The sequence below is a fragment of the Coffea arabica genome, chromosome 2c (genome assembly GCF_036785885.1).
Source record: "Coffea arabica cultivar ET-39 chromosome 2c, Coffea Arabica ET-39 HiFi, whole genome shotgun sequence".
NCBI classification, from domain to species: Eukaryota; Viridiplantae; Streptophyta; class Magnoliopsida; order Gentianales; family Rubiaceae; genus Coffea; species Coffea arabica.
Genome location: NC_092312.1, coordinates 2,545,344 through 2,558,075, shown reverse-complemented (window position 1 = coordinate 2,558,075; position 12,732 = coordinate 2,545,344). Strand labels below are relative to the sequence as shown.

Sequence of the window (12,732 nt, the reverse complement as noted above, 5' to 3'; positions counted from 1 at the left end):
ATAATGTCATAGCAAAAGTTCATTTAATTTAATTTGCTATAAAATAATTAATTCACATAAGAATCAATCAAATATAAAGTTATTTAGTAATACACCAAACTTCAAGTGTAAAATTTTATCTATATTTAGTGTAATTATCTAACTTATTTATGAATTTTAAGTGTAAAAAATTATTAAAAATAATATTTGTCTTTAAAATGAATTATGTAATATGTTATTTTTTAAATTCATTTTATAACTTATAGAGTTTGAAGGGTAATAAATTTTTATTAAAAAATTCCAATATATTTGTTTTAGAGAAAAAAAAGATAGAATTGAAAAACATTTATATATTATAATAAAGCTAATTTATTAACATATTTCTAAGTAGCCTGATGGTAAGTATGTTGTAGTGTTGAGCAGAGGTTCAAGATTTGAACTTCAACAAAGGCAATAAAATTTTTCCACAAAATCGGGTTCAAGGATAAAATCGATCGAGTTTTCGGTTTAATCTGGTCGAACCACCGGATCATTGACGACTCAACGATCCCTTTGCTCAAACGATCTGATTTGAAACTCGGTCTAGTCCAATGATCGGTTCACTGGCTCCAGTGTCGGATCGAATTTAATAACTATGGTGTAGATTTTGTTTGGATTTCTTTTTTTTTTAAACAAATATTTTATATACAATATTATAGTAATATGTACTCCAAAAAATAACTATACATATTTCAAATTCAATTGAAAAAAACAAATAAAAAAAAATCAACCCTCCACCACCACCCACCGCCACTCACCTCCTTCCTCTTCCTCTCTCATTTTCTTTCTTCATCTAAAACCACCCTAGACCTCCCTTCCTGGTGGCGGCCAAAAGCTCCAACTTCACAACAAAATGAGGGAAGGAGAGGTAAGGAAGAAAGGGAGGGGAGAAAGAGGGAAGAGAAAGGAGGGGAGGAGAGAGAGAGAGAGGAAGGAAAGAGGAAGAGAAACAAGAAGGAAGCAGTGGGAGGAGGGAGATGGAGGAAATAGGAGGGGAGAGATGGTGGTGACGAAGATGATGGTGGTTATTTTTTCATTTTTAGAAAATATTACAATAACATTTAAAATTTTAAAAATACACAAATAAACAATTTAAGTAACAATTTTTTATTGTTATAGTAAAACTTTTTCAAAAACACCCAAAAACATCACAGTTAAATTTTTAAAAAATACCCACAAAAATAGTAAATCCAAATCCAAGCAGAGCAACTAGTCGCCACTGTTTTCCGTTAGTATATTGCCGAAGCAAGCGTTATGGTCTAATTGTCTTGTCTCTCACATTCAAAATCTCGCCTTCCCAGTGAGACCACCCCCAGTTAAGAAAGGAATTTCCAGGAGAGGTTTGTTTATTTGTTTAAGATCCCCTGATGCTACTCGGGAAAAGCAACGGCTACTGCACTTCATATTGAATTTGAGCTTGAAAATTCCATCGTTGAAGAAGCTTCTACTCTCTCCCGTGAGTGTGTAAAATTGAGCTCTATCCGCGACTACGGTTTTCTCCTCCTCCTGGAGGGAACAGGTGCCATTTATGGGGGTGAAAAATCTATGGGACATCTTAGAATCTTGCAAGAAAATTCTCCCTCTTCACCATCTCCAGTAAGTTCATTTTACTGACTACGAACATATGACCGAGCCTCTTCTGCTAATATTTCTGACAACCCATTTGTAATTTCATTTTTTCTGGAGGGGATTGTTCTTGAGTTTTGATATGTTGCTGCTTACTACTACTAACACTACATGTTAATTTGAAGGAACAAGAGGGTGTGCATAGATCTGTCATGCTGGATGGTCCAACTTCAGAATGTGAACAGAACCCACTGTGCTATGACCAGCAAACTCTATCTCCAGTGTCTCTTCCACCGCCTCCGAGCCCTCATTGCTTTAAATTGTAGTCTCATTTTTGTTACTGGTACTAATTATACAATCATTACTCCTCCTCCTTCTCCTATGATTTCTTTCTTCTTGTAAAATTTGTCCATTGTAATCGCAAATAATTTTCATAAAGATTAAAGATCGATCCTTTCTTACGTTACATCCCATTTCTTGGTGAAATTTGGCCCCAGATTTTGGAATTTTATGTAGTAGTATTTTTCTCCTGATATCTGCTTAAGCACCTGTACTAATGAGGGTGCCAGAATAATCTGATTGCAAGTTTGATCTCAATTATTTAGAACTTAGTATGCTACTGATTCATCTATACCTTCTAACGGATTGCATGGGGAACAAGGGTTCAGCATGCAGTCGTTAGTAAGGTTAATTATTTTTACATATTACCTACCGAATGAAGACACTTCCTCACTGAAGAGTGTGCAGCATATGAAATCGCCTCAGTATGAGTATGCAATTAGATAGCTCTCAGTAGATGCTGGAAATTTATTGCGAGCCTTGTTAGCCTGCATTCTGCAAGACTACGGATTTATTCTGCCAAATTGCTTATCCAACAGACTTGCATCTTTTTGTTGTTTTATGACTGCATTTGAAAATTACAAGTTTTATTTCCCTGACTGTGTGAACCATGTTATTGTGCTGTATGGATAGGATTTCCCCAAGTACTTAAAAGTTGTAAAGAACTCTGATGCTCAAAATTTTTCTGACAGATGGGTCTATTCCTTCAATCAAGTTATCTACATATAGACGACGATTAAATGTTGGGAGTGAGGTACCATCTTCTTAGTTAACCTCAACACTTGTTGCTTCCATTATGCTTACCAAGCAACCGTTTGCATTGTACTTTATGATGGATTTTGCAAATTCAGGTAAATGTGGAGGAAACAAATCCTAAAATAGTATCGTCACTAAGAAGGAACATGGGCTCTGAGTTTTCATGCATGATAAAGGAGGCTAAAAGTCTTGGCAAGGCACTTGGAATTCCTTGCTTAGATGGGTAAACTCTATTCTCCTACTTAAGTGTGATTTATCTTGGATGTAGCATTGAAGTTAGAATGTAGATGGTAAGATTAATCATCAAATCCATACTTGTTGTCTTCTTTAGGGTTTTGTAATTATTTTTTATTTCTATGCCTTCTGTTGGGTCCACCGTCTAGTTGTGACTTGCGAGATCTTTAGAACATTATTATGTCTAACTTTGAAAATCTTCTTTGAGCTGAAGTAAAAATGGCTGATATAATTTTTGGGGTCTTGAAATAGGGAATAAACAGAGATCTACTCATAATATGATCAGATACATATATTTTTCTGTTGCAACTCTTCAAAGTTAATAGCAACTAGTGTGTTTTTCTAATGGCTGCCTGCTGACTTCCAGGGTAGAGGAGGCTGAAGCTCAATGTGCATTGCTAAACTCAGAATCATTATGTGTAAGTGGTGGGCATCATTTCTTTTCTTTACCTTTTCTTCTCTTCCATTCAGTGCGTGTTTGGGGGTAAATGCAACATAGGATCTTTAAACACCATCCCTCCGAATGTGTTTCTCCTACCACAGTCATCACTTTTACCTGTAATGACATTTTCTTAACCATCGGAAATAGTCATCATTATTGAGTTGCTGTGGTAATCCAGTTTCTTATGATGATTCTAGGATGCATGTTTCACTTCAGATTCTGATGCTTTCCTGTTTGGTGCTAGAACCGTGTATAGAGATATTTGTCTTGGTAAGTATTTTGCATCTATTTTCTGGGATAAGCCTTAATCTCCCTTAATGAGTTACTATACTAACAATTACAGAATATTTTCCTGTGTTTAGGCGAAGGTGGTTATGTTGTTTGTTATGAAATGGCTGATATTGAGAGGAATCTTGGCTTTGGGAGGAATTCCTTGGTACTTTTTTACTTCTTGTTTACATTATTGGTGGAATGATGCTTTGAATCATGCTACTTCTTGTACCTAAGCCTTTGAGTTTGAGGTGTTTCAGTTTAAAATAAAATTGTGATAATTAGTGATGATAAAAATAAAACACTAGGATTTAAGATGGGAATTACCATTGTCTTGAGAAGAAACTTTCTATTCTTGTAAATGAACTGTTTTGCTAAGCTGCAATTGGAATGATATGAAGACTTTATTGTTAAGTAAAGCTTCATTTTTCCCCCCAACAGGGAGGAAAACTATTTTAATCAGCACCCTCTATGTTGAGTTAAAATGACTGGACTCTCAGATTTTATGTTTTCTTTTTTTATAGAAAGGTTTTCTTCTAGACAAAGGTTGTGCATGTTTTTTTATGTATTCTGTTGTAAATGGCTGACAAAATTTTTCTGATTTCTTAGCCAGCTGCATCTTCTTTTATGACTACTTTTGGTTTAAAATCTTACTTTTTATGGGCTGCAGGTTATTATGATTTTGTATTGTATTCTTAGACTTCCCTATTAACAAGTTTGGTCTGATCTTCAGATTACTTTGGCTGTTCTTCTTGGTAGTGATTACTCCCAAGGGGTGTATGGTCTCGGTCAGGTAAGCCTGAAAAGTTATTTAATGACAAAAGTCAGAGCGTCTATATCTTCCTGAACTCAATATATTTTTGCTGATATACAAGTAATATAAATAAATACGAATTCTTATCTATGCCTGAAATAGGAGTCAGCTTGTCAGATCGTTAAATCAGTTGGTGACAGTGCTGTTCTTCACAGAATTGCATTGGAGGGGATATCGTTTGCACAGAAGCCAAAAGTTTCAAAAAAAAAGGCACGCAGTTTGAGTGCAAATCAGGAAAGGGATGCTAATGGTGAGTCAAAAGAAAGCTACACTTTGTCTGTATTCAAAGACTGTCAATCCTTGACTTATATATTATGTAATATTTTTTTACTTGTTGGAAATCATCATTTATTTCAAAGAATCATCTGTATACATCTTGCATGAATCTCTTTTCCTTGTTAATTTGGATGTAGAAGCCACACTTCAACTGATGTTATTGCTTTTTCTGTAAGATGAATGAATGATATTGAATGAGGACATAATCAGTAGATTCTCGACTATAAATGCTTCCTGAAGTCATATTTGATGGCATCCTTTGATTCTGCAAACTCTATGTCTTACTACAATAACTTCTGCAAAAATTTGTTATGCCTTAAAATATCAGTTACTGGAGATTTTCATGGTTGTCTGGCAATATAATTTGTAACTTGAAGGTTTTCATTAATAAGCTTTTTTCGAATAGGGGCTGATTCCAATTTCCAAAAGAATACTGAGTTCATGGAAGTGATCAATGCCTATTTGAAGCCAAAGTGCCACCCACCTGACTCTGATGCTGTGTATAGGTACTGTTCCATGATCCAGGCTTGTTACTTAGTTTTGCTTATTGCTGTTGAAGTTGTGCGCGTTTTTGTGCCATTTAATTATTTTGACCATCATACCCTAGACTTTTCCTGATATTAAGTGTTTGACGATCTTTATCAAAAGCAAGTCAAGAAAGACCAAAGTTCTGCTTCCTTCATTTCTTTCTTACAGGGTACTGGCTGTTTATCCATTTAATCGCCACCAACTTCAGCAGATATGTGCCCAGTTTTTTGATTGGCCTCCTGAGAAGACAGGTTTTTTTAAATAATATTTAAACATAAGTGTGCTCATCTATGTGCGTATGTGAATGTCTTTGTTGCTGTTATGGATGCAACTATGAAGATCCCAAGCATTCATGCAATTTGGTTCTTAATCCTGCTTGGTTTGACTGGGATATCACTAGTGGACACCTATGAACACGCCTCAACACTGTCATCTTAGTTACCATTGTTATCCTGTATCAAATCCTGTTGTAGTTTGTTTTACAGTCAAAATCTTCTATCCGTTATTTAAAGTTGAATATTGTTTAGACATCAGTCACCAAAACTCCACAGGCATTTTATTTAAAGTTCTGAATTAGATTAATGTTGTTCTAAACATAGCACTGGAAATAACATCTTAATGCAGGTTTAGCATTAGCTTCTGAACCTAATTTTGGCATAATGCAGCAGCACTATTAAACTTCCTTTGTCTTCCTTTTTTTTTCTATTTGGCTGTGGTACAGCATGCATGCCATTGAGCTTGGCTTTCTTTTTCACCACTGAAACATATCTCATTTTGTTTCTTAGATGAGTACATTCTTCCGAAGATAGCTGAAAGAGACCTAAGGCGATATGCTAGTTTACGTTCCACTTCATCAAACCTTGGAGTCAAAGTTTCAATGGATGAGGTATTATTTTCTTTAGGTTTTTATGGGGTTCATGCATCTTTATGCCAATGATTACTGGATTAATTTTTGTTAATTAATTGTATTAGATGATAGAATGCTAGTGCTGTAGTGCTACTTGGATCTTCCCGACCTTTTCTTCCCTTGGAATTGGATTTATTTAGTGAGCACTATGGTCCTCAACATGAACCTTCTCTCTCTTTGAAGTACAGATGCCAGTGAAGTGTCCTATATCAAGTATTATCAAGCAAAGAAAGCTTCAAGGGAGAGATTGCTTTGAGGTTTCATGGGAAGAAATGCATGGACTAAATGCATCTGTTGTACCGGCTGATCTAGTAGAAAGGTACAGGAGTTCCTTTGTTAGCAGCTCATAAGTGGTTTCATTGTATAAATGTCCATCATAATGTGTCATCGTTCTTGAGTTTTGGTGAACTTAAGTGGGAATAGTGGTTGCTCCAAAAAAAAAGGAAAAGAGAAAAAAGGTGGGGTATAGTGTTTACGTATGAATGTTTTTTAGTCTCTCATTTTAGTCCCCCTCTCCCAAATACACATACAGGGTGTGAATTAGGAAAAACATCTTTGACAAGTGTATTTGTTAGATGTAGAAAAGATTTACAATCATTGGGTTAGTGCTGACTGATTTACAAAGAGAGTTTCAATTTTTAACGGGTATTCAAATCTTCTACAGATCCTCACGACATCGAATCCTAGCTTGCCAGTAATGCCCAGATGCCCCGTAATGCAACCATCTGCAATAGTCTCCTACTCTTAGCTGACAAGAATATCCATGACAACCAGGCGACCTAATTCATCTGATTTTCCAGCCCTTTGTCATATCATACATGCTTCACTCCTTGAAGATAAACATTGACTTTCACCCTGCATTTGTTAGATAGTCAGAAACCTGTTTACCAATTTAAAATTTCTTATTGAGTATATACATAGCCTGATTGTCCTATAAAGCACATAGAACTTCAATGAATAAGCACTTCTGTTGCCCTATCTGGTGGGGAAGGAAAGTAATCATGCATCAGTTTTGCCTTCCTTCGACTTTACAGTTACTCTCCTCTCCTCCCTTGTGTTCCCTGCTACGTTTCTTACTGCTGTTGTGCGATGACAGGATCATTGCAATGACTTTGTTCTCTTCTTCCTTCCTACAGAGCCTGTCCTGAAAAGATAGTGGAATTCCAGGAGAGAAAAGCTCAAGGAAAGAAAAGAAATCATTGCGTATCTAGACCAAAGAAACTTGGAAACATGCCATCTGCAGAGGAAATTGATCTTAAGCTTCAAAAGCTGCTACTTGACATAGAAAATGAGAGCAAAACCACCAGAGGTGCCAGCTTATCAGGACGATCCAAACTGGAGAAAACTAGTGCTTTAATCCAAGCTGATCTTGCAATCCAAGAACTGCACCTTGAGGACAAGTTGGAGAAAGAGGCTGATTCTGTTACTACTATGGGGTGCAAGTCAGTAGCTCCAAGTCCTCGTGGAACTGAGGTCATTAATCTGATGAGCCCTTTGCCAGTGTCTGCTCCAAGTTCAACACGTCAAGGTGCAAATGTGGAGTGCATCGACTTAATTGAGTTGAGCGAGTCAGAAACCGAAATCTCTCCTGATCATGCAAGAAAAGCTAGAGATTTAAGGTTGTTTATAGCTAGTATTAAAGACGATTGACCCATGAATACAAGAAAAGGAAAATTAATAAAATGTCTATATGAGGGGTTCTTGTAAGGGAAAACACGGTGGGCTGAGAAGTTAGAAAAAGAAAACACCTTTCATGTATGCATAATTGCTATTTGTGTGGGGAAGTTGGAAATTTTAGATGTATCAAATGATAAGATGTAACATCATACTGGATGGCGGGTCGTACGAGGGATCTGATCTTGCTTTCTCAAACTTATTCGCATGGGATAAGAAATTTTCTATTTGTGTGGGAGATTAGAAATTTTAGATGTAGAAACGTTAAGATGTTACATGAATTGATGATCAAAATCGCATCGCTCGTTTTTCATGCCAATTTATTTTTTATTGATTAACGCAGTGAGACAAGTTGTCGACAGGTTTAGAGAAAAAGTGGTTAGATGGAAAGTCCAGATGTCGAAAACTATAGCAAATGAAAATAGTAGAATTGTAAATAAATATAGAAGTGACATATACCCCGAGTGGGATTCAAACATTTCTTAGGCATTATTGATCAGTGATCAATTCCCAGATGGAGTTTGCGGCCAAGGGTAGACCAAACCAGCTACAGTAGTGGATGGTCATTTGTTTCAGAAACATCATCTCATCTGCAGTCTATGAATCGGGGCCCTTGCGAAAATTTCATTGGTGATATTGTTCATCATATGTCAATATCGTCGATACTATAATACAAGGACCCACTCGTAGTGATAGCCACCTTCGCACTACATAGCTGATGATACCAGGTAATCTCGAAGCACATATACATACAATTGGCGAATATTTCAGCAGGCCCAGATGCCAAATTGCTCAACAGTGATATTATATAGCAGACACGTTACAACATCAGTAGTCAGAGCTGCGCACTTTTTAATCCATGTATCGTCAAGCAAAGCATCAGAATTCTGATAGGGGAAAGGAGTGCTGCTTGTATCCGTTGAACCAACAACAGAGGGAGAGGGAGAGGGATCTTCAGAATCTCTTTTGGGAAATCCGATGCCAGACAGGCCCAAAGCAGGTTGAGGAAAAACGAAAAGTTAGGCCTAGACAGCTTCCAATGGATGATTGAGTCTGTGGCAGCATCCATGCAGCTGGGAGTGGTAAACAAGTTGGCTTGCGATTGGCTACACGAGAAAGCTGATGGGAGCCCAAATCAAATAACTGGATTGCTTGACGGCACGTTATCTGCTACTGCTGGATGTGGATGCCCAGCAAGCCTTACAGCCAACTTTTTGCCATTGAATTCATAGCCATTCATGTATTCCACAGCTCTGGCTGCATCTGAAGAATTCTCAAATGCAATAAAGCCATAGCCCTTATTTAAACCTGTGATTCGATTCTTAATTACCTTTGCATCACTAATCTTACCAAATGGCAAAAACAGCTCCTTCAACTTATTTGAACCAAAAATTTGGGGCAAGTGACCAACATACAGGTTTGTGAAATCAGTTTCCTTATGCAAATTGCTTTCCCTGTTTGGAACCAAAACAGACCCAAGTCCAAAAGAGTTCCATGACGGCTTGTATAATTGAGATGACATTGGGCAATTTGATGTCGGATGGCAAAAACTTCCACATGAGCCGCAAGTAATCCCCCTAAAAGTGGATTTTCGGAAGGGGCAGGCGTATTCTCTGTGTCCTTGCTCCTTGCAGGTATTGCATGTATTCTTGTCCTTGTAAGTTCCCTCCAATCTGGCAAGCTCGGCTAGTTGAGCTCTTTTATGAACATTGACTCCATCAGCAAAAGGAATCAGAAGCTTCTCTATCATTGCTACTGCAGCATCCAAGGATCTTTTATTATCAGCTTCCACACGGACATGCAAATCTTCATTGCCAGCTTGTCCTCGTTTCTCCAGAGCTTTTAGAGCACCTTTGCCCCTCAAGTAAATTTTTGCACCAGTTTCCTTCTCCATTTTCTTCTGTGTATTTCCTCGTGGACCAATTATAAGACCAATAAAATTGTATGTTGGATACTCTTTCACTGGAACGTAAAGTTTCTTAAAAAGCTTAGTAAGCTTTGGCTTCAAAGGAGTTTTAAATGTAGGGTTCTTCTCTACTAACTTGGAGATAATAAGTGTACGCTCATCTGAAAGTCTTCTGCGCAGCCTCACCTCACGTGTATTTATTCTTATGCCAAGGTTGTTGTACATAGGCTCTGGGGAAGGAGATCTTTCTTCCTCGGGCCTATCATCCTGAACGTCTGAGCTTTGGAGCTTGCTATTTATCTCCACAAGTTGCATTTTCAAATCGTTAATCTCTGGATCCAATTCAGACTCTTTGAACTGGTTATAAAATTCAGAAAGATGCATGGGACCAAGCAATTTTATCTGAGCATCACCAACATCCCATCTGGTTTTCCTTCTTTTATTAGTTCCATCACTTTCACCTATTTCACATGATTGTTCAGAAGCCAAGCGAGTACGCCTCCATTTTCCAGAACTCCCAGCACGCTCCTCCAGCAGATTACTTTCACTACCATTCCGTGTACTCTTCAAAGCTCCAGTTCGAGAACTCCCAGCACGCTCCTCCAGCAGATTACTTTCACTACTGTTCGGTGGACTCTTCAAAGCTCCATTCCCAATCTCAGAGTCTCTTATAGCATCCGTGAAATCTGATTCACATTTAATATCTCCCTGGCTCCGAAACTTCTGTTGTAATTGATCAGATGGCTTAAGTGCCTCTACATTCAATGCCCTCTTTTTTGGGTTCAAGCAGCCATGATCATCCCCATAAAGGTTGGAGAAGGACTTGAGCCTGTGCTGTTGTGAAGCGTTTTCACTTTGATCCTCAATCAGTTCAGTAACATCTTTATCATGGCATGATAGTAAGGGAATAAAAGATTGGCCCAGAGATTTTGTCTCTGTTCTGTTGCAGAATTCATCTTTTGTGTCCCATTCAGGTTCCTCCCCAACAATATTATCCTTCCCGAGAGAAAGTTCTGTTGTTAGTCCATGAATTGGTTGCACATCAAGTTCTGGAGATGGAGGAAAAGATGCCATTGGAAGTTTGAATGTTGTCTATGCACTCAAATGATCCTCTAAATCTTGGTCTGGATCCTCTTTAAATTCCTGCTCATCTCAGATCATCTTTGGATTGTAAAATTTAGCCAAAATTGCCCTTTGGGAAAAAAGCGAATTTCAGAATCAGCTCGTTTTAATCACTCAGCGCTAAGTACAATTTGCTCTATTTGTCGGCTACAAAAGCGCAGATCATTTGGCCGGCTCTACTGTACCTGCAATTTTGTGGACAGGAAGTACGCATCACTGCCTTGAGTCCAACTGAACAATCATCACAATCATTTTCTATTTTGGGTGGGGGAAGGGTAGAGAAATCAATCACATGGGAATTAACCAAAATTATCATCTAGATTGCATCAAAAAGGAAATGAGACATCAGTAGATAATACAATCACAGTACAAGAAATCCAAAATCTGACAAGAATTAAAAGCAATGAGATTTAAAAAAAAAAATTATCATGCTTGGTCAAGAAGTCCTTTCGCAGACAACAAGAAACATCAACCATCATCAAATCACAGTAGAAGCAAAACACCGGGGAAGCAAGCCATCATCATATGTACTAGGAACATCTAGAAGTTAAAGAAATACCAGAATCATTAGATCTTGGTTTTAGCCATTCATCTCTTCACGTGTTTTCCTAGTCCCTGATCAAGAAACAAGAGAAAAATTAGAATTAAGGAGACTCCCAATGGGGTTGTCGAGCCCTCTCTCTTTAGATAAGCAGACAAGACAATGGGCTTCAGACAAGTAATCATGGATCCACGCAATTTATTTCAGATATACAGACTATTTCATATAATTCGAATCAAAAACAACGCGCACGCAGGACACGCTCACCAGTCACCAATGCCGTGGAATCAATAGGAGTTTGATGGTTCCAAAGGAAGAAGGAAAAAGGCCCAGTCCCCTGCGCTTCTCAATCGCCGTTAACACGCTTGATCGCCCTTACACCGTCGTTTTTGGGCTGTTTATCAATTGTCGTCAGCTACATGCAGAATGGGTTCGAATTTATATTCCATTTGGTAGTGTTATGGTAGAGGTAGACCAGGGGCGGCATGTCATATAGGGAGGAGCGGTTAGTAACTAACTAGTTTCTGCAGAAGCTAGTGCGAAGTTGGAGTTAAATCAGGGCCCATTCCCTTCATCTTTTTCTCATAATTAAATATAAGGGATAATTGCAGAAACCTCCCCTGAGATTTCTGACATTTGCACTGACCTACCCTCTAAGTTTAAAAATTGCATTCACCTCCCCTGAACAGTAATAATTTGTTGCAGAGACCTCCTTGACAGCTAATATTGCCCTTACTTCCAATATTTTCTTCCAATATTGCCCTTACTTGCTTGACAATTATTTGCTTGACAATTGCTTAACTAATTATCTAATTAGTTAATAGTTAAACTAATTAACTATTAACTAACTATCTAATTAACAATTAACTAATTAATTAATTAACTAATTATCTAATTAACTAATTGACTAATTATTTAATTAACTAATTAACTAAAGCTGTTGTCTGTCCGAAACTAAAAAATTATTTGCATGTTAAACTAATTAACTACTTAACTAATTAACTAACCAACTAATTAACAAACTATTTGCATGTTAAACTATATGTAGTACGCATTACCTAATTAACTAATTTCTATTTATCTAATTAACTAATTGTCTAATTAACTAATTAACTAAAGTTGTTGTCTGTCCAAAATAGGGTTGCAAACGAATCGAACCGCTCGCGAGCGGCTCGAGTCGAGCTTGAGTCGAGCTCGATATTAATCGAGCTCAAAATATTAAGCTCGTTAGCTCGCGAGCTTAAGTATATATATATTTTTTATTTTTATTTTTATTTAATAATAAAATTATGTATATTATATATATTTTTTATTTTTTATTTTTATAGTAAAATTACGT

General features: G+C 37.2%; 2 protein-coding genes across 2 annotated transcripts; one reads left to right on the top strand and one right to left on the bottom strand.

Moving 5' to 3' along the window:
* The first annotated feature begins 719 nt into the window (after window positions 1-719).
* Window positions 720-8,137, top strand: LOC140031549 (single-strand DNA endonuclease 1-like). Its single transcript, XM_072073415.1, has 14 exons — window positions 720-1,614; window positions 1,770-1,927; window positions 2,616-2,677; window positions 2,775-2,902; window positions 3,281-3,332; window positions 3,553-3,625; window positions 3,718-3,791; window positions 4,359-4,418; window positions 4,542-4,689; window positions 5,122-5,221; window positions 5,412-5,494; window positions 6,029-6,129; window positions 6,339-6,469; window positions 7,287-8,137. Exons 1-14 carry the CDS (start codon window positions 1,547-1,549, stop codon window positions 7,798-7,800), a joined length of 1,752 nt encoding a protein of 583 aa, XP_071929516.1. The 5' UTR covers window positions 720-1,546; the 3' UTR covers window positions 7,801-8,137.
* Window positions 8,138-8,231: 94 nt separating this feature from the next.
* Window positions 8,232-11,915, bottom strand: LOC113725048 (splicing factor-like protein 1). Its single transcript, XM_027248016.2, has 3 exons — window positions 11,661-11,915; window positions 11,412-11,467; window positions 8,232-11,037 (listed from the first exon to the last, which is right to left on the bottom strand). The coding sequence occupies exon 3, from the start codon at window positions 10,802-10,804 to the stop codon at window positions 8,960-8,962; it is 1,845 nt and encodes a 614-aa protein (XP_027103817.1). The 5' UTR covers window positions 10,805-11,037; window positions 11,412-11,467; window positions 11,661-11,915; the 3' UTR covers window positions 8,232-8,959.
* Between the last annotated feature and the right edge of the window lie 817 nt (window positions 11,916-12,732).

Bases quoted from the DNA above. Each gene is read 5' to 3' on its own strand.
- LOC140031549 (XM_072073415.1), top strand. From the start codon at position 1,547: ATGGGGGTGAAAAATCTATGGGACATCTTAGAATCTTGCAAGAAAATT. The intron at 2,903-3,280 runs GTAAACTCTATT...GCTGACTTCCAG, and splicing joins GGAATTCCTTGCTTAGATGG to GGTAGAGGAGGCTGAAGCTC. The intron at 4,690-5,121 runs GTGAGTCAAAAG...TTTTTCGAATAG, and splicing joins TCAGGAAAGGGATGCTAATG to GGGCTGATTCCAATTTCCAA.
- LOC113725048 (XM_027248016.2), bottom strand. From the start codon at position 10,804: ATGGCATCTTTTCCTCCATCTCCAGAACTTGATGTGCAACCAATTCAT.